The sequence below is a fragment of the Giraffa tippelskirchi genome, chromosome 14, assembly GCF_054371585.1.
Source record: "Giraffa tippelskirchi isolate mGirTip1 chromosome 14, T2T-mGirTip1v1.2.pri, whole genome shotgun sequence".
NCBI lineage: Eukaryota > Metazoa > Chordata > Mammalia > Artiodactyla > Giraffidae > Giraffa > Giraffa tippelskirchi.
In genome coordinates this window covers 42621223-42646281 of record NC_137288.1, presented here as the reverse complement: position 1 = coordinate 42646281, position 25059 = coordinate 42621223, and the positions used below count along the sequence as shown (strand labels likewise).

Below are 25059 nucleotides of genomic sequence, written 5' to 3'. Positions count from 1 at the left end.
TAAGAATATACGAAAAACATCAAATGGCAGAAATGAAGTGTAGGAATCTTACATTTAAGCAACTATTTAGATACCAAAAAATACTTCCTTCCAGTATAAAAGTTGAGAACTCTTTGAAGAAAATGTCATCTTCTACAATGAAAACATACTTTCAAACTCTGGACCCCCAATTTTAAAGAAATCCCTGAAAACTTAAAAAATAACTCTTACCCTTTGTACTCCTTTGACAAACTATATACATTTGCAACATAGGGACCACCTTACAATTGGGGCGGGTGCTTGTTGTACTTTTCCTTAGGGAAGAGGCGGCTGGCATCATTTCCTGGCTGGGTATAATTCATTTATGTCCTTCCAGTTTTTTCTCTCTGATCTCTTTTCTGTATATCTGTCAGCAGCACTCTCCTGGGAGCAGCACGATGCACTTCATTAATAAGAAGGGATTAAAGGAAAAAGCCCCAGTCTCTTAATACACTTGGATAATTTGGTGTCATCCACAAGGCAAAAGACCCCTGCTGCATAGATGTCATTAGAAAGGTACAATTTCATTACTTTTTACTGGTAGAGCCTTGAGTGAAATACAAAATATGTTGTCTCATATGTGGGGAAAGGAAAGTGCAAAAGCTTTCATTCGCTGCATGCCCCTAAAATAGTAGAAGGCAAAAATATATTCGATAGTTTTTACAATTATATGGCCTTCCCTTAGTAGTCCTTGAACTCATGCTTCTATTAAATATTGAACAAAATAAAGATGAAAGGAAAATTATTTATATTAAATCACAAATGAAATGTATATATATATATATATATTTTTTTTTTTTTTTCCTCAACTAACACACTTGTTTTGAATACCTACTATGTGCCAGGTACTCTGCTTGTTGCTGGAAAACAAATGACCAAAATATAATTCATGAGGGTTTTTCTTTTTTTTTCCAGTGATAACTTATCAAATGCTCTAACTGGAAGTAAGTGTAAAATTGACTGTATAAGAAGTAAACCATATGGCTGAATAAAAATGATCCTACACCAGTAAACTTTAAGTGTATTCAAAAAACGTTTCCTTTTTTCCCTGATGTGTGTGTTAGTTGCTCAGTTGTGTCCAATTCTTTGTGACCCCATGGACTGTAGCCGGCCAGGCTCCTCTGTCCATGGAATTCTCCAGGCCAGAATACTGGAGTGGGTTGCCATTCCCTTCTCCAAGGGATCATCCTGACCCAGGGATCACACCTGTGTCTCCTGCATTGCAAGCAGATTCTTTATCATCTGAGCCACCAGGGAAGACCCTTTCCCTTGCTAACCTAACTTATTTTTGAACTGGCATGTTTGCCTATGGTTGATAGCATTATCTTTTGAACTGAACCACCCCCAGTTTTAAGCCCTTAATGATATATTGAGCAAACATTTGAAAAGATGGGCATAAACCATCCTTAGAAATCTACCTTAGTTCCTACAGATGCTGTCCCAAACAGGAAGCAGTGTGCCTCAGTGATGGAGGGTGTGGATGGCCACCAAAGGGACCTGGGATTTAGGCACCTGCCAAAAAGATGACAGTGGGACTTCTGGGGACTCCCCTGGTGTGATGTCTCTCTTGGAAACTCATGCATTCCTTTCCTAGCACCGAAGAGAATCAGATTTAACAGTGGTCCATTATCTCTCTGCAACAGACACACAACTGCCATTAACACTAAAAAGTGACACGCAGTTGGAACTGTGTATGGGAGAAGAAAGCCCTTCATTATCAGCTATTTACAAGCCACTCTTTGCAGTGATAGGTTTTTGCTTTACTATTAGCTTTTGTTCAGTGAAATCGACTTTTGCAGCTCTTTGTCTAAGACAAAGGCTAGAACAGACTGGGGTTGAGATGACAGCAACTGGCATTTCTAGAGACAATTTTACCAACATAAGGCAAAGCAGTACAGAAAATATAAAAAGTTATTTTGACAAACAAATGAGTCAATAATGAAAATACTTAAAAACCACATTGGGTTACATACAGTATCTCTACAAATGAAAGACTTTCATCTAGTCAGCATGGAATACAGAGGATTTTGATGTCCTCACCCTTTTATTTTGCAGTCTTGTTGTTCCTTGTCCCTCGTGCATTTTAGTTCATTAAAATATCATTACACGTACAATGAAGATGATCAACAAATGCACAATGAAGATTATCAATAAATGTCATGAGAAGTGTCAGGGTAGCAGTGTTTGGGGCTGGCAGGACCAGTGTGTACACCTTCTAGAACGAGCAGAGCTTAATAATTAACAAAAACTCGGAGCTCAACTAGTTATGTTCTTGTTATCAAAAATATGTCTCAGCTAATGTTTAAGTACAGTTAACCAAAATTATAAACAAACAAAACCTCCAGTTTTGCCAATAAATTTAAAAAAAAAGCAAATGGTTAAGTGGTTAAAAGTTTAGACTGTTAACCTCATGTGGTATATTTGAAGATGTGCACTGAAAACAGATCAACTATCTGAAACCATCATACAGATTGCCTTTTTCCATATGATTTTTGTATGATGGTAACTTTCCACCCACCTCCATATAATCTTTCAAGTCTGTTTGTCCTGAGTCTCAATAGGTGCCTTATGATGTGGATGTTTTAGTAGGTGAATAAACATAAAGAATTTATGAACATTACTCAAATTTCTGGGCTTTAGATCCATATTTACCCTAGAGACAGTGAGGAGGAGGAAGAAATATTATGAACTGAAGTTTGGGTTGAAAGTTGGGTATTTGAAATATAAATGAAAACAACTCATTAGCAATGACTCATTAATATTCATTTGCCGAGGTAGTTTAAACAGAAGGGATTGCATGTAAAAGAGTTTGTTATATTTTCTCTCTGAATGTGCAAGACTCTGTGACATACTCTGTATTTTGCCATTGAAAAACTTGATCTAAAAGAATACATGCTTAGATGAGGATTGACAATACCAGTTACAAGGAAGAGGAAATAAGCTGATAGGTTGTGTCTGTATGATAGATATGTCAGGCAAGCCTTAACAAAACCTTGATAGCATTTAAAATTGATTATCAATGAATGTCGAATAGGTAAATTAGATACACATTTGCTTTGGGGATACTTTAAAAAGATTTTTTTTTTTTTTTAGATTTGAAATTCATGATAGGTTTCTTCCAGTCCTCCTTGGTAAATAATGAAATATTTACTGTCTAGACTGAGTAATATGACATGAAACAACAAACCTGCACATGTCTAATTTATAACAAATCTGTTTCCTTAATGGGTGGGAGGGGATCTGAGGACAGTTCTAAGGGCTCTTGTCTGCTTTCAGTGCTGTCTCCTAGTCATACTGAAGACAGCACCTCTCCAGATGGGTCTTTCCCTTTCTTTTCCTCACCCCGGTCAATGTCGATCACATGCACCACTCCAGGTTTTAGAATCAAGTCGTCGGTCTCTACCTGACTCCGGTTGTCCTCCACCTCCATGTAGCTCCCTTTTGTTTGCTGGGCAGCTTTGCTGAAGGCTTCTTTAAATCGACGTTTGAGTTCAACATCTGGACAGAAGACATACTCATAAAGGCCACCAGCAAGGACAGCTCCTATGATTGGTCCAACCCAATATATCTGGGAGAAAGATGGAAGAGTTATAGAGTGTAAGTAGAGTAAACCTATTTCTCTGAACAATGCTTGAATATAGAACTTTGCTGATTTAAATTGAGAGCAAGTATGACATGCATAAAAAGAGACTTGGAAACAAAATAAGGAAACACATTAAATCTGTATCTGAGATCCATATATTACTAAATAACATTTTGAACATAAAATAAGAAGACGGTTTCCTCTTCTCTTTTCCTGCTTTTGCATTGTTCTTTCCATTTTCTGATAATCCTGAAAGATAGGTCCTCTTTGGTGGTACTGTAAATTAAAAAGACACTAAAACTTATTCAACTAAAATAGAGAAAAATTTTTCTGGAGAGTATCAATACTTGTTTTCTTAATATTGCCATCTTATATTGGTTTTCTGCATAATAACAATCATAGTACAGATTGTACCACTTGGGGCTTTAATTATTCAGTACAGCATGATAAATGGAATCTGAGGTCTACCGCTTAGCAATTTTGTGACTGCTTGCATCCACTACATAACTTCATGAACACTTAATTCCATCAGATGTAAAACAGGAATAATAATAATACACACCTCACTGTTGTCAGGATTAAATTGAAATAATACTTGTAAAGTACTTAAGAGTTCCAGTTTCATAGTAACTTGCTTGTTTCCTAGACAATTTAAAGATGTATGAGACTAGGCTGGCTATAAGTCACTTTCCTTATGTTACATGTTTTTTTTTTCTCTGAAATTTGGTGATTTGTTTTAAGAGAAAACCTCAAGGTTTGTCCATTAATCTTCTTGCAGAGTGCTTTCATCCTCATGGTTCTTATACTGATGATTTTTTGGTGGAAAAATCTGTGCTGAGTTTATGGATGATGGTGAGTAGAGGATTTGCCATCCCATAGAATTTTAATTGAATAACTAAAAGTTTCTATCATATTAGTTATGTGTCTAGAATAAACTAAGTTTTGAGATGGGATAAACTCTAACATTTGCTTTGGAGTACATGTAGACTATAGCATCTCAGACAGTAAAAATCTGAGATCTCTCTGCAATGCGAGAGACCTGGGTTAATCTCTGGCTCGGGAAGATTCCCTGGAGAAGGGAATGGCTACCCACTTCAGTATTCTTGCTTGGAGAATTCCATGGACAGAGGAGCTTGGTAGATAAATTACAGTCCATGGGGTTGCAAAGAATCAGACAAGACTGAGCAACTAAGACTTTCACTTTCAGATTGTAGAACATTAGACATTCATTCAACAGATGGACTTGAGCAACAGTTATTGTTGTTGTTCAGTCACTAAGTTGTGTCTGACTCTTTGTGACCCCATGGACTGCAGCATGCCAAACACTGTTTATTGAATACTTTCTCTGGGCTGGCTGTATTCAGTACTCAACTTGTATTAACTCATTTTATTCTAACTGATCTTTGAGACAGATATTATTATTATCCCATTTTATGGGTAAGAAAATGAATATGCAGAGAAGATGAGAAACTTGCTTAAAAATTCATGCTTAGCAAGTGGTTGAGCTGGGATTTCGGGTCTGTCTGATTTCAAAGCTCTCTTTTGAACCATTATGCTGTTTTCTATTAGACTCGCTAATGGTAAAGAACCTGCCTGCCAATGCAGGAGACATAAGAGACTGGTGTTCAATCCCTGGGTCAGGAAGATCCCTTGGAGAAGGGAATGGAAATCCACTCCAGTATTCTTGCCTGAAGAAGCCCATGGACAGAGAAACCTGGTGGGCTATAGTCAATGGGGTTGTGAAGATTTGGACACGACTGAAGCGCTTAGCGCGCACACACACACACACACACACTACACTTCTCTCATTTGAAAAAAAAAAATCAGATGAATGCTTCTGGGTTAAACACTCTCTGGAAATTAAATTCACTTAGCACCCTCATTGCAAAGTCTAAAGAAAATTCAAACTTTAGCTGAAGCGGAACACATATACTTTACAGGGAAATTGTTGACAAAGTGGCTGCAAGAACCAAGTTCCTTATCTTGAACATGAAAGAAACCATGTCAGAGTTTACCTTCTTGATGCCCTTTCAAAGGGGAAATGAGAGCCCTCCTCTAAATGTTTTTGTGCTATGTTCCTTTGGTAAGATCTCATTTGGTATGCTCTGTTCCATAAGTTACAAATTCCGCAAGGGAGAAGAAGGACTGCTAAATAATTACAATTCCCTCAAAACACTTATTCAGAAGACACCTGGCTGCATGCCCTCAAAAAAACTCAGTTTCAAGTTGCTATTCCCAAAGTTATAATGCCCCTTAACTTTTAAAATTCATAAAGGTAAAGAATTTTTACTGCTAAAAATCCAGAAAATCCAGAAAAATCCAGAAAATCCAGAAAAGAAGACTAAAAAATATTATTACACCACACACAAAATTCATCATGAATATCTTGCTATTTTCATCTATCAGTTCAGTTCAGTTTAGTCACTCAGTCGTGTCCGACTCTTTGCGACCCCATGAATTGCAGCACGCCAGGCCTCCCTGTCCATCACCAACTCCCAGAGTCTACCCAAACCCATGTCCATCGAGTTGGTGATGCCATCCAGCCATCTCATCCTCCGTCGTCCCCTTCTCCTCCTGCCCCCAATCCCTCCCAGCATTAGGGTCTTTTCCAATGAGTCAACTCTTCGCATGAGGTGGCCAAAGTATTGGAGTTTCAGCTTCAACATCAGTCCTTCCAATGAACACCCAGGACTATCAGTCTACCTATTTACAGATATATTTTAAATTAGTTGTTAATTTTACACAATCACTGTTACAAAATAGACATTAGTTTTCAGTAGGATTAAGTGTTATAAAATAGCAACAAGGGGAACCTTAGATTCAATCAACAAGCTAAGGATTTTTTTTTTTTGCCACTCAAATTTTAACTAGTATATCACAACTCAAGTAATTAATAAAAACATGTTTTCATCTACATTTTAAAGTCCTCATGGATTAAAAGTTTTCATTTTTCTAAATTTTAAATAGAAAAATTGTTTGAATGTATAAGTTGAACTAAAAGTTGTACTTTTATCATAAGATCTATATACTGTGTTCAGTTGCTCAGTTGTGTCCAACTCTTTGTGACCCCATGACACCAAGCTCCTCTGTCCATGAAATTTTCTAGACAAGAATACTGGAGTGGGTTGCCATTTCCTCCTCCAGGGGATCTTCTCGACCCAGGGATCAAACCGTTGTCTCTTGCATCTCCTGAACTGGCAGGTGGGTTACTGCTACTGCCACCTGGGAAGCCCTGAGATCTATATACTGCGTTTCCATTCCTGTTAATGTGGCAAGTCTTTAGAGACATACATGGGAATTTCAGTGGCAAAATGACCAATTGCATGGATAGTATTGCTGACTAAGCTTTTTCATGGCTGGGTCCAAATCCTTGCTTTTGATCACTGATGTCCATGCTTTTATTTAATGGGATAGATTACTCCTAAAGACTTGCTACACTTTTCTTAGAAGTGAATGCACACAGCAGTGGGGCAGTTTCTTCTCATTTGCAACATAGATCACGGACGAATGCATGTGACTGTGTCAATAACCCCTGCATGCATGACATTAAAACACAAGCAACATCTATCACAGAAGAGAATCTGAAAAGAATATATATATATACATTCATATATTTGTATGTATAACTAAATCACTTTGCTGTACACCTGAATCTAACACAGAATTGTATATCAACTATACTGCACTAAAACAAATTAAAAAACCTAACAGACACTTTCTTACATTCATGAATTAAAAATAAAAGGTATAAAAGAGCATTCACAACATATACATGAAAATAAAAGTTAGCTGGCTGATATACACCTATTTTTATTGGTTGTTGTAAGTCAGTATGTAAAAGGTCTTCAGAACTGCCACATTATTCACTTAAGGGATTTAAATTTCTTTTTGGTAAGAAACAATTGAAAAGAAATTGACTGTGGTATTAAAAATGGATACCACTGCTCTCTAGAAGCACTGCCCCCACATGAATAAGTAGGGTAGGCATGAGGTGTAAGAAGTGTGTCTTTTCTGATAGTCATTTATTTTTCCAGCTATGGTTATGGTGATAATAGCATAAGCACTGGCACTATCTATTCCTCACCATCTGCAGTTCAAATGCTTCCAACTCCTATACTATTAATTGGGTTCATGCTTTTGTAAACAAAAAGGGTAAATATTTTTGCTATGTGCTTTTAAGCATTTCTCCTTTTTTCTTTTTATTGTTTTGCAAGCATATTATGTATCATTGCTGGGAAGAGTTTACTTTCAATTATTTAAACACCATATTCACTTCACCACCCTGATTTTAATTTGTTACAGCCAGGCAACCTCCATATACAATATATTCTGCCAAAGTCTGTTAGAATACAGTGTGCAGAGCAGTGCTTAAAAAAAAAAAAGACTATCACTAAAGGCTCAAAACAGATATGAAGTGTTTTACAGCAGATAAAATCTGTCCTAGTCTGTCCCTAGTCTTTATGAAAGATGTAATAAAGTGGGGAGGGGCAAAGTTGGGTGAAAGAGAAACTAGTGAGCAAAATAATGGGAAAAAAAGCTCTATGGCTAATTGTCCTCAACTGTAGGAAAATAGGAATGATGAACATGAGGGTTACCCAGTGGTTTTCCCAGTTTCCCATGATAACTGCAGGTCCAAAGGATCGGGCAGGGTTCATGCTGGCACCAGTGTAATTGATCTACCGGGAAAAAGAACACAACTTCAGACATTGCTCAAACAGGGCTACTAACAGGTAGCCTTCATTGCATTATGTCACTGTTGGCCAAGTCAGTTAGAGGAAGGTTAGCAGCCTTAGCAACCTTCTCATCACAAAGTTAGCAAAACAATAACCTAAAATGGACAGATGAGGCTGGATACTAAAGAACTACAGCTGTGAAACACAACATCTTCAGGCCAGCTGTAGGGTGAGGCTAAACAACGTGGATCTGTTATTTAAAGGAACTTGGAAACTTACTGCAAATAAATGTCCAATTGCAACAGAGATGCCAATGGCTAAAGCTATGGAACCGGTGACATCAGTCCGTTTGGAATCACAGCTGGCAAAAATAGTAAACACCAACTGAAATGTGATTATCAACTCGACCAGGAGACCGTGTCCAGCGCTAAGATTTCTGTGAACCTGGAAACAGAAAAGTACTCCATCTGAATTGACAAGAGAACCTTTTCTGTGATAATATATGACTGTGAAAGGCACATTTTATTCCTATAAAAGCTGATGGTCAGTTTGAGTCTTCTATTCCACCCCTGATTGAGACATGCATCTCTCCCCCAAAAAAGAAATACTCATATTGGGCCAGCACAGATAATTAATTACTCTTACAATGACCAAGTGGGAGTTTGTGCTGAATGTTCTTTTCTACAAAGAAAGCAAAATATGCTATTGCTGCATTTAACTTATAAAAGAGTTTCTTGAGAGTCGTAATTTTATAAGGCAATGATTAAATTCATTAATTAGGTTTAAATTAATTACTATATATTTCAATTAAAATTTAAACTGTGTGAGGTTTTTTAATCAACCCTTGTGCTGAGCTAACAAATGATATACTTAATCAGCTAAGAACAAAACCAGGATCAAATGCCAATTTATTTTTTTAAGTGTGACCCTTGATGTTTTAAACCTCATAGTGAACCAACAAATAATTGCAATAAAAATGTCTTATATATATAGTCAATGCAGTCACTGGGATGGAGAGAAAGAGGAAAAAAAAAAAAAACCCAACACAATTTTTGTGCTGCCCAGACTTAATGCTATTCAAGTCACTCAACAGCAAATAATGACTTTGTATGATATATTCAGTGTGGCTGGAATCAGTTTGCACCCCATCAAGAGTTATCAGGCAATCCCTGGGAATAAATTAGCAATTTTAGGAAAGACTCTTAGGTCACCAGGGTGTCATTTAGCACTCCATATAAGCTGCCTGGAGTCTGGGACTGAAAGCAACAGCTAAAGATGGTACCGTGGTGACTCCGAGGCCCCCCACCACACTGGGAGGCGTGACCAGGTAGAGAATTCCGGCTCCAATGATGGCACCCAGGCACTGAGCTGCAATGTAAAAGACAGACTTGGCGATGCTAATCCTCCTGGTGCACACCATGGCCACCGTCACAGCGGGGTTGATGTGGCCACCACTGATGTGGCCAAAGCACTGGACCATAGTCGCGATGCTGAGTCCAAAGCAGAGGGAGATGAGAACCATGTCGACAGGTAATGGCTTTTCTGCTCCACCCCAGTTGATGGTGGATCCCAGGCTGAGTAGGACAAAAATAAGCATGGCCAGAAATTCCGCAGTGACTGCCTTCCAGAAAGTTTGTGTCCAGACCCCTTTGAAGGCCACCATGATACTCTCTCTTCTACACAAAGGTCCACACTTACTGAAAAGAAAAGCAAAATTGGCATCAGAAGCTACCAAATCAGAGTCTCCTTGAGATGAAGATGGCCAAGCCGTCGGGCTCCCAGGTGGATCAGTGGTAAAGAATCTACCTGTCAATGCAGGAGATGTGGGTTTGATCCCTGGGTCGGGACGATGCTCTGGAGAGGGAAATGGCAACCCACTCTAGTGTTCTTGCCTGGGAAATTCCATGGACAGAGGAGCCTGGCAGGCTACAGTCCATGGGGTCTCAAAGACTCTGACACGACTAAGCCACCACACAGCAGTAGCAGGCCCTCAGTCTTGCCCCATTGTGGGGCACCTCCCACCAAAGTTTATTTGCATATAAAGAAGGCTCCCTGAAGGTCATCTGCATACAAAGAAAGGATGCTTCTGGAAAATCTCAATTACTTAATTATCTCCTTAATTAATAATCAAGAGATTGTCATTCTGATCCCCTTTGATTTAATATCCAAAGATCATCCACTTTCACTGAAAAATTATCTGAATTGTCCCTAGAAAGGAAAATGTCTGGATCAAGTTCCTTAAAGAATTAAGAATAAAGTATATTTACCTTGTAGTTAATTCCCTCAGAGCAATTTTTTACATTTTCAATGTACTTTTTACATGTCATTTCTATTTGGAACCTACGGCCATAAGAAACAGAGGTCTTTCCAGTTTTGCACTTTCTGGTTCAAATGGCATTCTGGAAATGGAGTTTGAGAGCTGACTGTCCCTTCTCTCCTCCAGTGGAGACTCTGATGAACGGATGTTCTGCGAGGAAGCCAGGAAGCCAGGAAGCCAGGAAGGCTGTCTTTTGAGAATTTCCTTTGACTGATACGAGCAGTGGGGGCTCACAGCAGAGCTGGGACCCGCTGCAGTGCTCTCTCGGCCAGTGGGGGAAGGAGTCCGAGAGCCCGCCTGGTCGGGAGGAGGCAGGTGGGGACGCGTCCAGTGAAGACCGCAGGGGACCTGGAGCGCCTCTCCAAGCGTGGGGAGCAGCGCCCCCCACCCCCGGGTCCCAGGCACAGGCATCTTGCCCAACCGGGGGATAGGTTAGAAGTGCATCCTGGCCTCTGCGGTACTTCTGCAAGGTTGAGGGACCATCCCTTCTTGGGCTTGACTCCCCATCCCTTGATGTTCACCTCTGATAAAAACCTCCCAGAGAGATCCTGGAGGCCAGTGTGTGCGGGCAGCACCCCGGGCATCCTAGCCACCAAGTGCGGGGTACAGTGACTGGGGCAGAGAGGCGGGAGGCCTCTGGGCAAGGGCAGGGAGACCGTGGGCCTCAAAGCAGGAAGCTCTGGAAAGTGTTTTTTCTCTAGTGTCTTCTTGATGGCTTTCTAAATCTGCTGGTACCTCTTCTGGGGGAGCTTGCATGCCTTGAAGGAGTGGGAAGGGTTGGTGGGGAGGGAGGTGAAGGTTGGGGGCAGCAGCAAGGCAGCCTTTGGGAAGGAAGACCCTCTCTTCTTCTGTTCTCCTGCTAATACCTTGGGACCTTCACAGCTGAGAAGGAATGAGGTTTGAGGATATTAATGGCAAGAAATGATTAGGATTCCTCTTGGGGGGCAATCATCCCAGTGACCCCGTTTTTTAAGACATTTACCCTTATCCTTGGTCTGTGATGGGGTAGGAGAGAGTGATGGAGTGTGGGAAGCATTTAGCAAGACTCATCCCAGGGGCGGAGAAGGCAGTGGCACCCCACTCCAGTACTCTTGCCTGGAAAATCCCATGGATGGAGGAACCTGGTAGGCTGCAGTCCACGGGGTCATGAAGAATCAGACACAACTGAGTGACTTCCTTTCACTTTTCACTTTCATGCATTGGAGAAGGAAATGGCAACCCACTCCAATGTTCTTGCCTGGAGAATCCCAGGGACGGCGGAGCCTGGTGGGCTGCCGTCTATGGGGTTGCACCGAGTCGGACATGACTGAAGCTACTTAGCAGCAGCAACAGCAGCAGCAGCATCCCAGGGACTATGAAAAGGGTGATGTGAGAAAGTGGGCTTCCCAGGTGGCGCTAGTGGTAAAGAACCCACATGCTAATGCAGGAGACTTGGGTTCGATCCCTGGATTGGGAAGATCCCCTGGAGAAGGGCACAGCAACCCACTCCAGTATTCTTGCCTGGAGAATCCTATGGACAGAGGAGCCTGACGGGCTATGGTCCATGGTGTTACAAAGAGTCGGAAACGACTGAAGTGACTTAACACACCCAAAGGCAGGCAAGAAAGCCAAGTATTTTAACAGATTAGAGTTATCGCAGTTCTACTGAGCATGGGCCCTTCCCTCCCCCATCGAGTCCCCAGAAGCCCAGTCTGGTTGAGCCAGTGGGTGCAAACTGTGCTCACAAGGGCCAGGGGAACGCTGCCTTGACCTTTAGGATCTTGACTCAGCCCCTGGTTTGACATGGGGCTTTGCTACAGAGCTGGAAAGCGAAACCCATTTTCTGCCCAAGCCTAGGTGGCTCCAGAAGGGGACCAGCCAGCCCCGTTTGTCTGGAGCATCCCCTGTCCCAGTGAACAACTCTAAGTGAATCATGCAATTAGGAGAAACTCCAGCTGGGAGGACATTGACATCACACTCCCTAGAGGAAGAGAAAATAAAGAGACAAAAACAGCGCTTGGAGCTAGGCAGCCAGCGAGGGTGCCCTGGGGGAGAAATGACAAGTATCCCGGAGGGGGAGAAATTCACAAATTGAAAAAGAAGTTTCAAAGGTGGCTGTAGAACTCACCAGCAGCCCACGGCTGTAGCCAGGATGGCAGAGGGCAAGGTGCTATGTCAGGGGCTGGTCCTCTGTGGCCGGATTTAGTGGGAAAAAAGGGAGAGGCAGGAAGCTAAGGCAGCCAGGTGGGCAGGACTCGGCAGGTCCCATTCAGCAGCCACACAGGGAGCTCAGGGAGAGGCATGCCCTGGGGACAGGCCGCCTCCTCCCTGCACCCTCGCCCTCACCTTCCCTGCTCATTCTCTGCACCTTCTCCAGAGACCCAATCTCAGAAGCTCAGTTGCTCTTTCAGCCTCAAACCTTTATCAGCCAGAGAAATAAAAACAACCCCCCTCCAACCCCCGAAGTAAACAAACAGACACCTCCAGCATGCCTTTAGCTTTCTTTGAAAATCTGCAAAATCTGACCTTTTCCCTGGGCAGAGTGACCAACCTCAGAGGGCTGTGAAACCCAGGGTCCCCTGGCGGCACATACATACCTCTTGACAAGCTCTCAGCCCAGCTCTTTCACAGCCCCTCTGAGTTATCTATCGTCAATGTTCCCTTCCCTGTTCACACTCCCTGGAAATGCATCAACACCATTTATTGTGCTTTTTTTCCTTTTGCTCCAGAACAAAGGGGGTTTGTTGATGTGACCGGGTTGTAGAGAGCCCGACAACATTACTTTCTAGCTGAACCCCCAGCCTGATCCGCTTCTGGACAGCTGAGCACTAGATGAGTAATTTTTCTGGTGAAAAATACTAGATGGTAGATTTACCTCCAGAGACTCCAATAGCGTCCTTTTCTTGGGCTTTCATAGGTCTCCAATATATGGAGGATTTTTGCTGTAAATCATCCTCCTTTTTCTCCTGCCCTCTCTCTGTCTCTCTTATGAGTATGCCCAATACCCAGCCCTGGAAGAACCACCCACCTGCCCTAGACTTTCCTTCTAGATTCTGCCTGAGCAGCACATGTATCTGTAATAAAAGAGTCCCAAGTTTCATCTTTCATCCGAGCCTCAGCATTGTTCCCTTAAGGCAAAGAAAGACTTACCCCCACCGCCTCTCTGCAGGTCTGTCACTCATGCCTCCCCTGGCCAGAGTGCAGCGCTCACATTGCCAGCCCCGCGGCTCCCAGTCCGCCGGGAGTCAGATTACGGCCACTTGTCTGATTGGGTTTTTGAAGTCTTAGGGGTGGAAAGATTCGGCACCATGTGGCAATCGCCAAGTTATATTTGAACTTGAAATGACTTTCTCTACCTGATTGCTATAGACCCAGGGGATTTCCGGAACACAAAATGCTGGCTCACTTTAGGTGTCTTTAGCTGGTAATCCTTGAAAATGAGGCTTTCCCCAAATCTTTATTTGAAATCCTCCCACCACAGGGAACTGCTGAGAAATTTTGTTGTTGTTGTTCTGTGTGTGCAGTCGAATTTGGACGACTATTAAGAGCACGGATTTGCATTATCCAGCAGTTGAGATGAACTGAGTGAGATTCAGGCTTTGGTGCATTTGTTTTTGAGTGGCGACATAGCCAGTGGGTTCTATGTGAAGTTTTTGTTCCCAGAAGCAGTTTTTAAAGCACTGCAGATCACTTCAGGTCCCTTGGAGCCTGTGCAGCACTGATTTGAGTAACAGGATATAAGACTGCTTTAGAGTCTCACCTGACTGTTATGTTAACAATTGTTGGGTAAGAAGTAGCAAATTTTAAACAGACAAACATTGGGTGGCACAAAATTATTGGGAACTATCTTGTTGTTGTTGTTGTTGTTCAGTCGCTAAATCATGTCTGACACTTTGCAACCCCATGGCCTGCAGGATGCCAGGCTCCTCTGTCTTCCATTACCTCCCCGAGTTTGCTCAGATTCATGTCCGTTGATTCGGTGATGCTATCTAACCATCTCATACACTGCTGCCCACTTTTCCTTTTGCCTTCAATCTTTTCCAGCATTGAAGTCTTTTCCAATGAGTTGGGAACTATAAGTAAACTTAATACCTAGAAACCCAAGGACAGGACTGACTTGACTGCACCATTTGTGGGGTCCAGTGAAAAATGAATGCAGGACTCCTTGTTGAAAAATTATTAAGAATTTCCAGTTTGCAACAGTAGGATATGAAAGAAAGTGTGGGACCCTTCTAAGTGCACAGCTTGTGTGCCGGTGAGGCAGGCCCGACTAAAAAGTTTGGTGAACTCTGGAAGGTCTGACAGTTAGCGCCTGCATTACCATCTCATTAATTTTTTTCTTTCTTTAAATGGACCACAGGTACCTAGAACTGGAATAATCATCATCCTTGATACAGGGCACTCTGTCCTCACTGGTACATTTATGGCCCTCTTTTATTTTACAATTATATTATTTTAATTAGTTACTTTTTAATAGTATAATGAACATCATACTGGCAACTAGACCTGTGATAATAACTCTCTATCCCGGCCCTGCTTCTCTACCTACCATCTCATTTCACATAGGGGCTCCCCCCCGCCCCCCCCCCCAGAATGGACTGTGGCAAGAAAGAAATACAGGAGAGAGAAGAAGAAAACAGTTATGTTTTCACATCATGGTTACAATTTCTTGTTTTCTTGTCTCCTTTGGATACTTGAGAACTGGGAATGGTTGAAAAGCTTTCATGAGAAAGAGGGATTACAATTTTGAGTGTGAATTTCAGAGGAGCTCTTTATTTCTGTTTCCAGCATTCTCAGATAACAAAGATTGAATTTATATCCTTTAAGAATGTGGCTGCATACTGATGGCTGTTCATCAGGGGTTTCAGCCTTTGAAAAAACATGCAAGTCACAACAAACTCTAGTAAGAGGGCAACAGAGAATTTATGGCAATCTGCAAAGAACACTTAAGATATTTCCTGTTCATCCACCTTATTAGGACTGACTAGAATGCATTCTTTTTTTTTGTATAGCTGAGTAATATTCCATTGTATATATCTGCCACAATTTCTGTATCCATTCATTTGTTGATGGACATCTAGGTTGCTTCCATGTCTTAGCTATTGTAAAAAGTGCTTCTATGAACATTGGGGTACAGGTGCCTCTTTCAGTTATGGTTTTCTCAGGGTATATGCCCAGTAGTGGGATTGCTGGGTCATATAACACAATATTGTAAAGCAATTATCCTCCAATTAAAAAATGAACAACAACAACAAAAATTGTTTCCTGTTGATTGCTACAGCTGTTTACCATTCAGATTTTTGAATGAGAATTTTTAAAGGTGAAAAATGTTCTTTTTCTTTTTTTTTTTTCAATTTGAAAACTTTGATTTGGACATTGGGTCAGAAGTGTTTGTGAGGTCCAAGGAACAATACTGCAAGGTCTAGGTTCTTCCTTGAGAACGAGGCCTGTGGTGCTAGCCACAGAAACCTATCAAATGTGGCATTCTCTAGGGCTGCTGGTCACTAGGGGGGACATTTTTCAGGTCTACTCTTTGTAAGTTGCAGTTGGCTCATTAGCATTCATTCCATGGCAGTGGCAGTTCCCGGCACCATTTTACAAAGTGCCAACAGAACTTGGTTACCACAGTTTCTCAGACCTTTTCCCTTTCTTCTGGCTGGCTGATCACTGCCCTGGTAGAATGTGTTGACAGTCCAGTTCCTAAGCGATGGCTGTTCCCATCGAGGGAAGGGCCACCCTAATTGGCATCAACTCACATTTATTAGTACTCTCAGCAGAGAGGTTCAGAATTGACCAGGGATTAACCCTTCACTTCCTGGAGGTAGTTTTTCTTTTCAGATATTCTTCATTATCCTTTCTATATTTGAGATGGTAATATTGACCTTCCTGTGATACATTCAGTCTACCTACTTCCCTGGATTTTCTTTAAACTAGGGATAGAAACTTCCAATAGGATTGTTTATGGCAATGCATGCAGGATACAATAATGAAAGAAATCAGCTGTGTTGGACTTATGATTGTGCAAAAAGTATGAGGTGGGAACCCTGGTGAATATAAGTAATAGCCTCTAAGTTGACCTGTTTTGAACTGGCTTAGGACTAGAACCAAAGATTTGAAATCTAAAATTTTTCCCCCCACTGGTAACTTTTAAAAGGCCTAAATTCATTTAAAGATGGAATAACAATTTATTGATGAAGTCTTCTTGACTTTCTTACCTTTAGGAAAAGGATGGTAACCTGGGACATTAATTTAAAATCAGTCTTATATGTCAAGCAAACTTGTGAGTTTTTAGTTAAATGGCTTTGTGAAGTTGTGGGTCAGTAACATATGAAAAAAATGAAGGCAGGGTAAATGAAAATTACAAGTACTTGACAAAAACTAGTGGATGTATGCGCTTTGCTCCTAATTTTTAATCTGTTACATCATGTTGATATTCTTGGGTGCTGATGTGTATCTGTGGGATTTGTAGACCCCTTTCCCCACCCTGGCCCTCAGAACTTTAAGTATTCCTTCATGTGTTCAGAGATTGAAGGCTAACACAAACATACTAGAAACGCCAGCAAGGCCTCAGGATCAGATCGGAAGTGTCTCCAGGCTGGCAGGGATAAGACTCAGTAACAACTCACAAATCTCATCTTCCTTTTCATGAATCTCAGCGATAGGAATCCCCGTAGAGCACTTATGTATCAGTAAGTTCATTAAAAACAAACAAACCAAACAACAGCAGCAGCAGTGGCAACCACAGGCACAGGCACCACGATACAGGACTTCAATGGAGCTTTGTTCGATTTTCAAAGAGGTGTTACCTTGTTATTGTTATAGTAACGCAGAGTGGTTGCTGGAAATATGGCGCACCACCCAAAGAGAAAAATAAAGATAGCAATCAAAAAACATAACGGAATCAAAGAAAGTTTGACTTGCCCCCCTTTCTTGGTGAGATGAAACTATCAAAACCTGGGTCTTTGAACCAGTGTGGACCCTTCTGCTCCATCGCTGCCCCTCTCCCATCACCCCTTCAGTCCAGGTTTTCCCGTTCGTGATAGCCGGTGCTGTTTCCTTGATTCAGGTCCAGGCCGACCCTGCTTTGGCTGGTGAGTTGTACTCTGCTGACATTTAAGGCAGGAATTCCCTGGGAAAATAGTCAAGAGATTCTTTTGGTGCCGCTGGCAGGGTTCCAAAAGGTTTAGGGTTCCCCTCTCTAGGCAAATGGGCAGAGAGAAAGGGAGGGATGGAGAGAGAAACAGAAGGACTTGATTGAGTGACTGTATTTCATCCGAAGCTTGTACAAAAAAGCAGAAAGGTGGTTGGATGACAATGCTTTATTTACCCCTTATCGTTTACCCAGCTTCTATGAGAGTTCAGAGTTTGGTTTGGGCGTTTTAAAGGCTGCTCAGACATCCACAGTGGGAAGTCAGTTTTCTCGGAAACAAAGGACTTTGGGATCTAATGGGTTGGACCATAATGTTTGGAATGGTTAATAATCTGTAAAGTGTAGTCTGTAGTAGTAAGTGTTCTAAAATTTAAATTAAATTTGAAGGTTTTAAGAGCCAAAACAGCATTTTGGCAATTATCACTTATATGGAAAGATTCAGAATCCTCATGTTTTTAATAGACTAAGAAAGATAATCCCAGTTTCAAAGAAAGAGCAAAATGTTTAAAATTCAAGGGGCTCTCACAGGAGGAGTAGACCAAAAAACAAGAAAATTAAAGGAAATGCTTTTAGAGTAATACTAGAAACAGAACATTTTCTCAGAAAGGAGAAGAAAAGGTCATAATCTGTGACCATAAAAAATACAATAGACTCTCAACAAGTTTAGTTATTTAAGAATTTTCTCGGATGAACCTTATGATTCAGACAAAGTTTTTTGTTTCTTTTCTGAATGATCATTCATACTACTCTTTAACCTCTGTACTTCCTTTTCTTATATAGTCAGAAGAAATCTCTGTGGGAAGAAATTCTCAGGGCCTCTTAGAGGTATTAAGTCTCATTGATGGTTTCACCACTGGATAGGAATATCCAATGCTACCCCTTGGCCCGTATGCCTGTTGTGGGGGACCACGCCATGGCCACACCTTGTCAGCTCCTCTAGGGAGCCACCTGAGGTGACCCTTCCACCTTCAATCCCTTTCCCTTCTCTCTGCCACATGATTCTCTGTTTCTTCTTTAAAAATTTCTCAATATCTATTCCCTCCAGGAAACCTGCCCTTTGCAGAGGCGCTGGGCTCTCATCACTTGAAACATAGTAACCTATGAAGCTATGTGAAGCCCTACAGTCTTTAACAGGCAGTGTGTGTCTGGATTATTCAGTGGTGTTTTGATGCTAGTTTACCCTCTCTTCTTGGAAATGAACTGACGTTGTGGCTATATGCTGTGCTGTGCTTAGTTGTTCAGTCGTGTCCGATTCTTTGTGACCCCATGGAGTGTAGCCCTCCAGGCTCCTTTGTCCATGGGGATTCTCCAGGCAAGAATATTGGAGTGGATTGCCATGCGCTTCTCCAGGGGATCTCCCCAGCCCAGGGACCGAACATAGGTCTCCTACATCGCAGGTGGATTCTTTACCATCTGAGCCACCAGGAAAGCCCAAGAAAACTGGAGTGGGTACCCTATCACTTCTCCAAGGGAACTTCCCGACCGAGGAATCGAACTGGAGTCTCCTGCATTGCAGGTGGATTCTTTACCAGCTGAGCTACCCAGGAAGCCTTGTGGGCTAAATCTATCGTATTACTTTCTTACAGTGATGATGATTATGATGGATGGACAGTAATGATTTTGGTGATGATACCAATGTGCAGTGGAAGGATAAGGGGTAAGAGCTGCCAGTCTTAACTTTGTCACTTAATTCTTGTTGGCTGTAGGCCACTTGATGCTTCTGAACCTTGGTTCTTCATCTGTGAAATGGAACAAAGCATTTTCTGTCCTCTCTTTTTGTAAAGTTGTTTTAAGTCCAGATGCCCTCCTGATCCATTCTAGTTTTGGAACACCTCATGTGTGCTTGCTGGGGAATTCCATTTAGGGATTTCCCAAATTCTGTCACAGAATTGTCCCCAATCATACCGGAATCATCTGTTTACTTGTCTGTAATTGAAATGAGGGCAGAAAACACTCTCAATAATCGTAATAATTAATTAGACTTAGTAATTAATTGCTGTATCCTCAGCCTTTTTCTTGCCTGGAGAATCCCAGGGACGGTGGAGCCTGGTGGGCTGCCGTCTATGGGGTCGCACAGAGTCGGACACGACTGAAGTGACTTAGCAGTAGCAGCCTTTAATATATCTCCAAGACACCCTTTAAAGACTGAAAATCATTGTGGAATAAATAAATAAGTGAATGAGGCTCAAATAGGGTGATACTAGCAGGAGAGTTTTGCCAACAGAATCGATGAGTATAAATAATGATCATATGGATGTTTATGATAAAAAGGCATTGAGTTATAAGTCAAGAAATTTATCTGTGCCAAACCTTGAAAAAGTCATTTTTCCTGACCTATTTTCCCCATTTATAGAATGAAATGGTAACTATTTTCTAACTCAAGTAAGGGCTTCCCTGGTGGCTCTGTGGTAAAGAATCCAATGCAGGAGATGTGGTTGGATCCCTGGGTTGGGAAGATCCCCTGGAAAAGGAAATGATGACCCACTCTAGTATTCTTGCCTGGGAAATCCCATGGAGAGGAGCCTGGCGGGCTATGGTCCATAGGGTCATAAAAGAGTTGGACATGACATAGTTGAACAGGACAACAACAACTCAGGTAAAAACTTAGAAACAGTAAGTTTTTAATCTATGTACAGTGCTTTGAAATAAAGAGCTAGATAATTGCAAAGTATTAACATCAATGATAAAATTTTATGAACTTTAAAACTTTATGAACTTTATAATTTTATGAACTTATGGGCATAGATAATTCCAAGACCATATTTTGGAGTTTAAGTCAGAAGTAGTATTTTAAAAAACCTCTATCTTATGGATAAATACAAAATGTCTCAGTGAATTTTATTTAAAAAAGAAGAAACTGTCTTTATGTCATCTGCTTATTAGCTCAGTAACTCTTCAGGGATGATAATGACATTTACAACTTTCACGTTTCCACCGAGGCTGAGTATTGCTGGAAAAATAATACCGCTGGGATTGATCATTTTACAAATTTATCATTTCCAGAGTAAACTTGGGCTTCCCTGGTGTATCAGTGGTAAAGAATGTGCCTGCCAACGCAGGAGACGTGAGTTTGATTCTTTGTTGGGAAGATCCCCTGGAGAAGGAAATGCAACTCACTCCAGTGTTCTTGCCTGGAGAACCCCATGGACAGGGAAGCCTGGCGGGCTGCAGTTCATGGAGTCACAAAAGAGTTCAACACAACTTAGCATCTAAACACCACCACCAACAGAGTAGACTTGCTCCTCAATGTCACTCAGCAATCCTATTGGTTCAGAGGCATCGGTCTCTCATTCTCCTGTCAGGAAAGAGATGAAAATTGTTTGCAACCAGGGACTTTAGCAGAAACGGGAAATGACTCTGGCTTTCCTAAGCAAAGTGAACTTCAGTGAAGGGATGGGTGCATGCATGCTCAGTCGCTTCAGTCGTGTCTGTCTCCTTTTGACCCCCATGGACCATAGCCTGCTAGGCTCCTCAGTCCATGGATTCTCCAGGTAAAAATACTGGAGTGGGTTACCACTTCCTTCTCCAGGGGATCTTCCCAACCCAGGAATTGAACCCGAGTCTCTTACGTCTGCTGCACCAGGAAGCAGATTCTTTACTACTAGCGCCACCTGGGAAGCCCAAGGCGGGGTCAAAAGCTGGGGCAACACCTGCATCTCAGCTGCTGGGATGTCTGCTGTCATGTGTTCTTTTCTTCATGCATAACTGCCTCAAGGTATAAAGTCCCAGGACCCTGCACTGGGTATGAGTCAGGGAGAGAGATGGCTTCTTTAGAGGGAAGAGTCACCAGGAATGATCCTGCTACCAAGGCCACACACAAGAGAGTGAGAAGGAATCATGGTGGCAGCTAACACTTTTATAGATACTCATTTGGGCCTCACTTTTTTTTTTTTTTTTTCTTCTGTGCAAGGTAGGATCTTTGTTCTCCCACCAGGAATTGAACCCATGTCCCCTGTATTGGAAGCGTAGAGTCTTAACCACTGGACCACCAGAGAAGTCCCTGAGCCTCACTTTCTACCATTCCTGACATCCTATCTTCTTTCTGGTCATATGGGACTGTATTATTCTGTTCAAGTTGCCATAACAAAGAACCACAGACTGGGTTGTTTAAACGACAGACATTTATTTTCTCACAGGCTAGAAGTCCCTGCCTCGATAATTCAGGCTTTGTTCTTTAAAATTCAAGTTTTACTTCCTCTATTAAACCTTCCCTGCTCCTATAGTTTTGTCTAAATGCCATTTCTCTTATTTTTCACAGCACCTTCTAAAATAGCTTTGTACTTTTCCGACTTACAAGCATGTGAATACCAAATTCCCTTTACGTCCCTCCCTAAGAGACATGGGTTGCCCCTGTAAGAAAGTATGAAAACCAAAGACTTTATAACCAGTGCTTGACAAAAGACACTAGGAATTGTGCTTGGGGTTTCCAAATAGGGTTGCATTAGTTATAATTACCAGGCTCAGTGGTAAAGAATCCTCCTGCACTGCAGGAGAAGCAGGAGACTTGGTTTGATCCCTGGGTTGGGAAGATCCCCTGGAGAAGGAAATGGCAACCCACTCCAGTATTCTTGCCTGAGAAATCCCATGAACAGAGAAGCCTGGTGGGCTACAGTCCATGAGGTTGCAAAAGAGTCAGACATGACTTAGTGACTCAACAACAAGTTATAATTACACTGCTGGATAGTTAGTAGCTTACAGCCCTGTCTCTTAACTCAAGAAATAAATTTCTTGAGGCAGAGATTATGTGTTAGTTGTTTATGCAACCCTGGAAAATAGAAGATGGTCAATACATTTTTGTTGGTTGGATGAATAAATAAATGAATGAGGAGTTTACAAAAATGGTTTCACACATTTTTCAGTATGTTTATGAGATAAGCAGAGTGTTACTTTTCTAGTTTCGGTCTAAGTTAATGGAGAATTTAAGTAACCCAGAAGGTCAGAAGTTAATCAAACCAGATTTGTCCTATTATATATATTATACAAGTATATTTTTTAGCTACTGTGGGGCTGTTGGCTGCTCTTTAAGCATATTCATTCTGTCAGGGTACAAGTGTACCTTTTCATTTATTTAAGAGATTTAAATGGAAATTTATGTTTTGATTTTCTTTTGAAAATAGAATAGTTTGTGGGAAAATTGGCTAATTTTGGGATCATTCGACAAAGTATTTTAACAAACAGAATTGTATCCTTGTTGACTGGTTAGATTATTATTATTTTACTATACAGTTTTTTAGATTATTATTTTTTAAAATAACATGTTTATTTCTAATTGGAGTGACTTTTAAAGGTTTAGGGAACCAGGAACACACTGACATAATGAACTATGTTACCCATTGATATCTGAGAGGGATTAGTACAAGAGTGTTGTAACAAGGACTAAACAGTTTTATAGACATACTCAATGTATAGTTTATAGTTTTGTTGTGATATTTTTCCGTGTACAAGTCTTTATCATCACCCAAGGGGGCATATGAAAATCAGTTTATAAACTTTCAAGAGCAATACAATTCTTCTTTATTATTATTATTGCTAATAATCCCATTTTAAAAATGAGAGCTTGTTGAGTAAATGGAAGAGCTCTATGATGCCCTGGTAATACCAACATTATTACACCTTCATTAGTGGGTCATGTTGCACACCTCACAGAATAAGTATGCAGACTTCATACTACGCTTCTCACTCTGCACAACATTTTGAGTAGAAAAAGAAAAATGGCCCATGGGTTGTCAGAATATCTCTTTCTATTTGGAAAAAGCTCACCAAAATCAACCCTCCGTCAACTGCAATTACCTACCGGGGACCATTAACTCTACTTTCCCCTGTGTAGCCAAATACCCTTAAACAGATCATTTCCATTTGTTGTCTCTTTTCTCGTGCTTTATACTTTGCAATCTAGTTTTCTGTCCCTATCGCTCCCTGTGAACTGCTCTCCTCATGTTCTGGGGCTTCCTCTGTTGTGTGACTCTAGAGGAAATGCTCCCATCCTTACCTCCCTTGACTCTCTGCAGACCTGACCCTGCCCACCACTCATCCATCATCATAATGTGCCAGGTCTGTGCTAAGTGCTTGACATGAGATGGTTTATTTAATCTGGGTGGCATCCTGATGATGGAGCTCTGATTATTAGTCCATGTCACAGATTAAAACAAAAACAAAAAAAACAAGTGCCTGAAGTCATACAGCTCACAAGTAGAAGTGCAGAGTCTCAAACCCAGGTCTCCATGACCCCAAAGCTACAGGCCTTAAGCACCACAATCTACCCCCTTCTAGAAACACCTGCATCTCTTTCCCATGACATCATTCTTCAGGTTTGTTGTTATCAATTTCTCAAACCTTTATCATTTCTGTTGTACCTTCACAATATTTTTTTCTATATTGAAGTCAACTTTTCACTGCATATATATATATACACACAGTTGACCCTTGAACAATGTGGGTTTGAACTGCATAGCTCCACAAACATGGATTTTTTTTCAATAGTAAATATTACAGTTCTACATGATCTGAGGCTGGTTGAATCCATGGATATGGAACTGTGGATCTGGAGGGTGAACTGTAAGTTATATGTCCACTGATTTTTGACTGCTTTGAGAGTGGATGTCCTTAACTGCTGAGTTTTTCAAGGGTCAACTGTATTTAAGGTCAGCTCAGATTTTTGCTCAGAACCAATCTGTGCAACAATACCATCCATCTGATACACTGGCTAGATTTTTAAAATGTGTATTAACTTCAGTATATAACTTTCAGGAAAGTCCATTCCATGTATCACCTCAAGCCATCTTGCACACCATCAGCATATGTATGCCACCTCCATTGTGAGGAATGACACTGTTTTTGAGAAAAGAGGTAAGGAAGAGAGGATTCAGGAGGAAGTGCTTTCTGTCAAGATGGAATGAAAAGAGGAAAATGAAGATTTGTGTGCACCTCAATTGATGGTGGTAAAAAATGGTTGGCCCTTCAGGCCACAGAGGTTGAGGAATGTTTGATAGAGCAGCATAGAAATCATTACAGAATTAATTACTTTGGGATAAAGGATGGTGTTTTTCAAGTGAAAGGCTTGGGCCCTACTGTCCTTGGGTATCTATTATGCAGATGAGAGAGCAATTGAAGTGGCAGTGGTACTGTCCTCAGACCCTGCCAATGGGGCCCTGCCCTGGACCCTTGATTTAGAAGGCTCTGCCTCAACTCTGAGTGCATTGTCCTCCTCTGTACAAAAAGCTTCTCTAGACCACAGGGTCCATGACTAGGACTCTGGAATTCTCTGCTCTCAGGGTTTGGGCTGGCCTCTGGCATCCCTCCCTTGACCTGGATCCCACTGCTGATGTGCACAACCTTGGTC

The 25059-nt window shown here is 41.4% G+C and overlaps 2 protein-coding genes across 7 annotated transcripts in view; one reads left to right on the top strand and one right to left on the bottom strand.

Moving 5' to 3' along the window:
* Positions 1-25059, top strand: part of LOC145534859 (uncharacterized) — a 305098-nt gene that overhangs the window by 113809 nt on the left and 166230 nt on the right. For 3 of the 4 annotated variants that reach the window (XR_014075025.1, XM_081563161.1, XM_081563162.1), the window contains 3 exons: positions 396-534; positions 3453-3615; positions 4380-4453. Coding sequence is in view for 3 of the 4 variants with exons in the window: in XM_081563161.1 (XP_081419287.1) it covers positions 4448-4453 (6 nt within the window). In the remaining variant the exon portion in view is untranslated. Of the gene's footprint in view, positions 1-395; positions 535-3393; positions 3616-4379; positions 4454-25059 lie in introns of all 4 variants that reach the window. The other variant, XM_081563163.1, reaches the window with a different exon arrangement.
* On the bottom strand, positions 915-13770 carry AQP4 (aquaporin 4). Of its 3 annotated transcripts, none has more exons than XM_081563158.1 (5): positions 13721-13770; positions 9557-9971; positions 8554-8718; positions 8197-8277; positions 915-3586 (listed from the first exon to the last, which is right to left on the bottom strand). In XM_081563158.1, the coding sequence occupies exons 1-5, from the start codon at positions 13750-13752 to the stop codon at positions 3308-3310; spliced, it is 972 nt and encodes a 323-aa protein (XP_081419284.1). In that variant the 5' UTR covers positions 13753-13770; the 3' UTR covers positions 915-3307. The 3 variants fall into 3 exon arrangements, with proteins under 3 accessions (XP_081419284.1, XP_081419285.1, XP_081419286.1); XM_081563159.1 differs by lacking the exon at positions 13721-13770 and adding an exon at positions 13446-13625; XM_081563160.1 differs by lacking the exon at positions 8197-8277.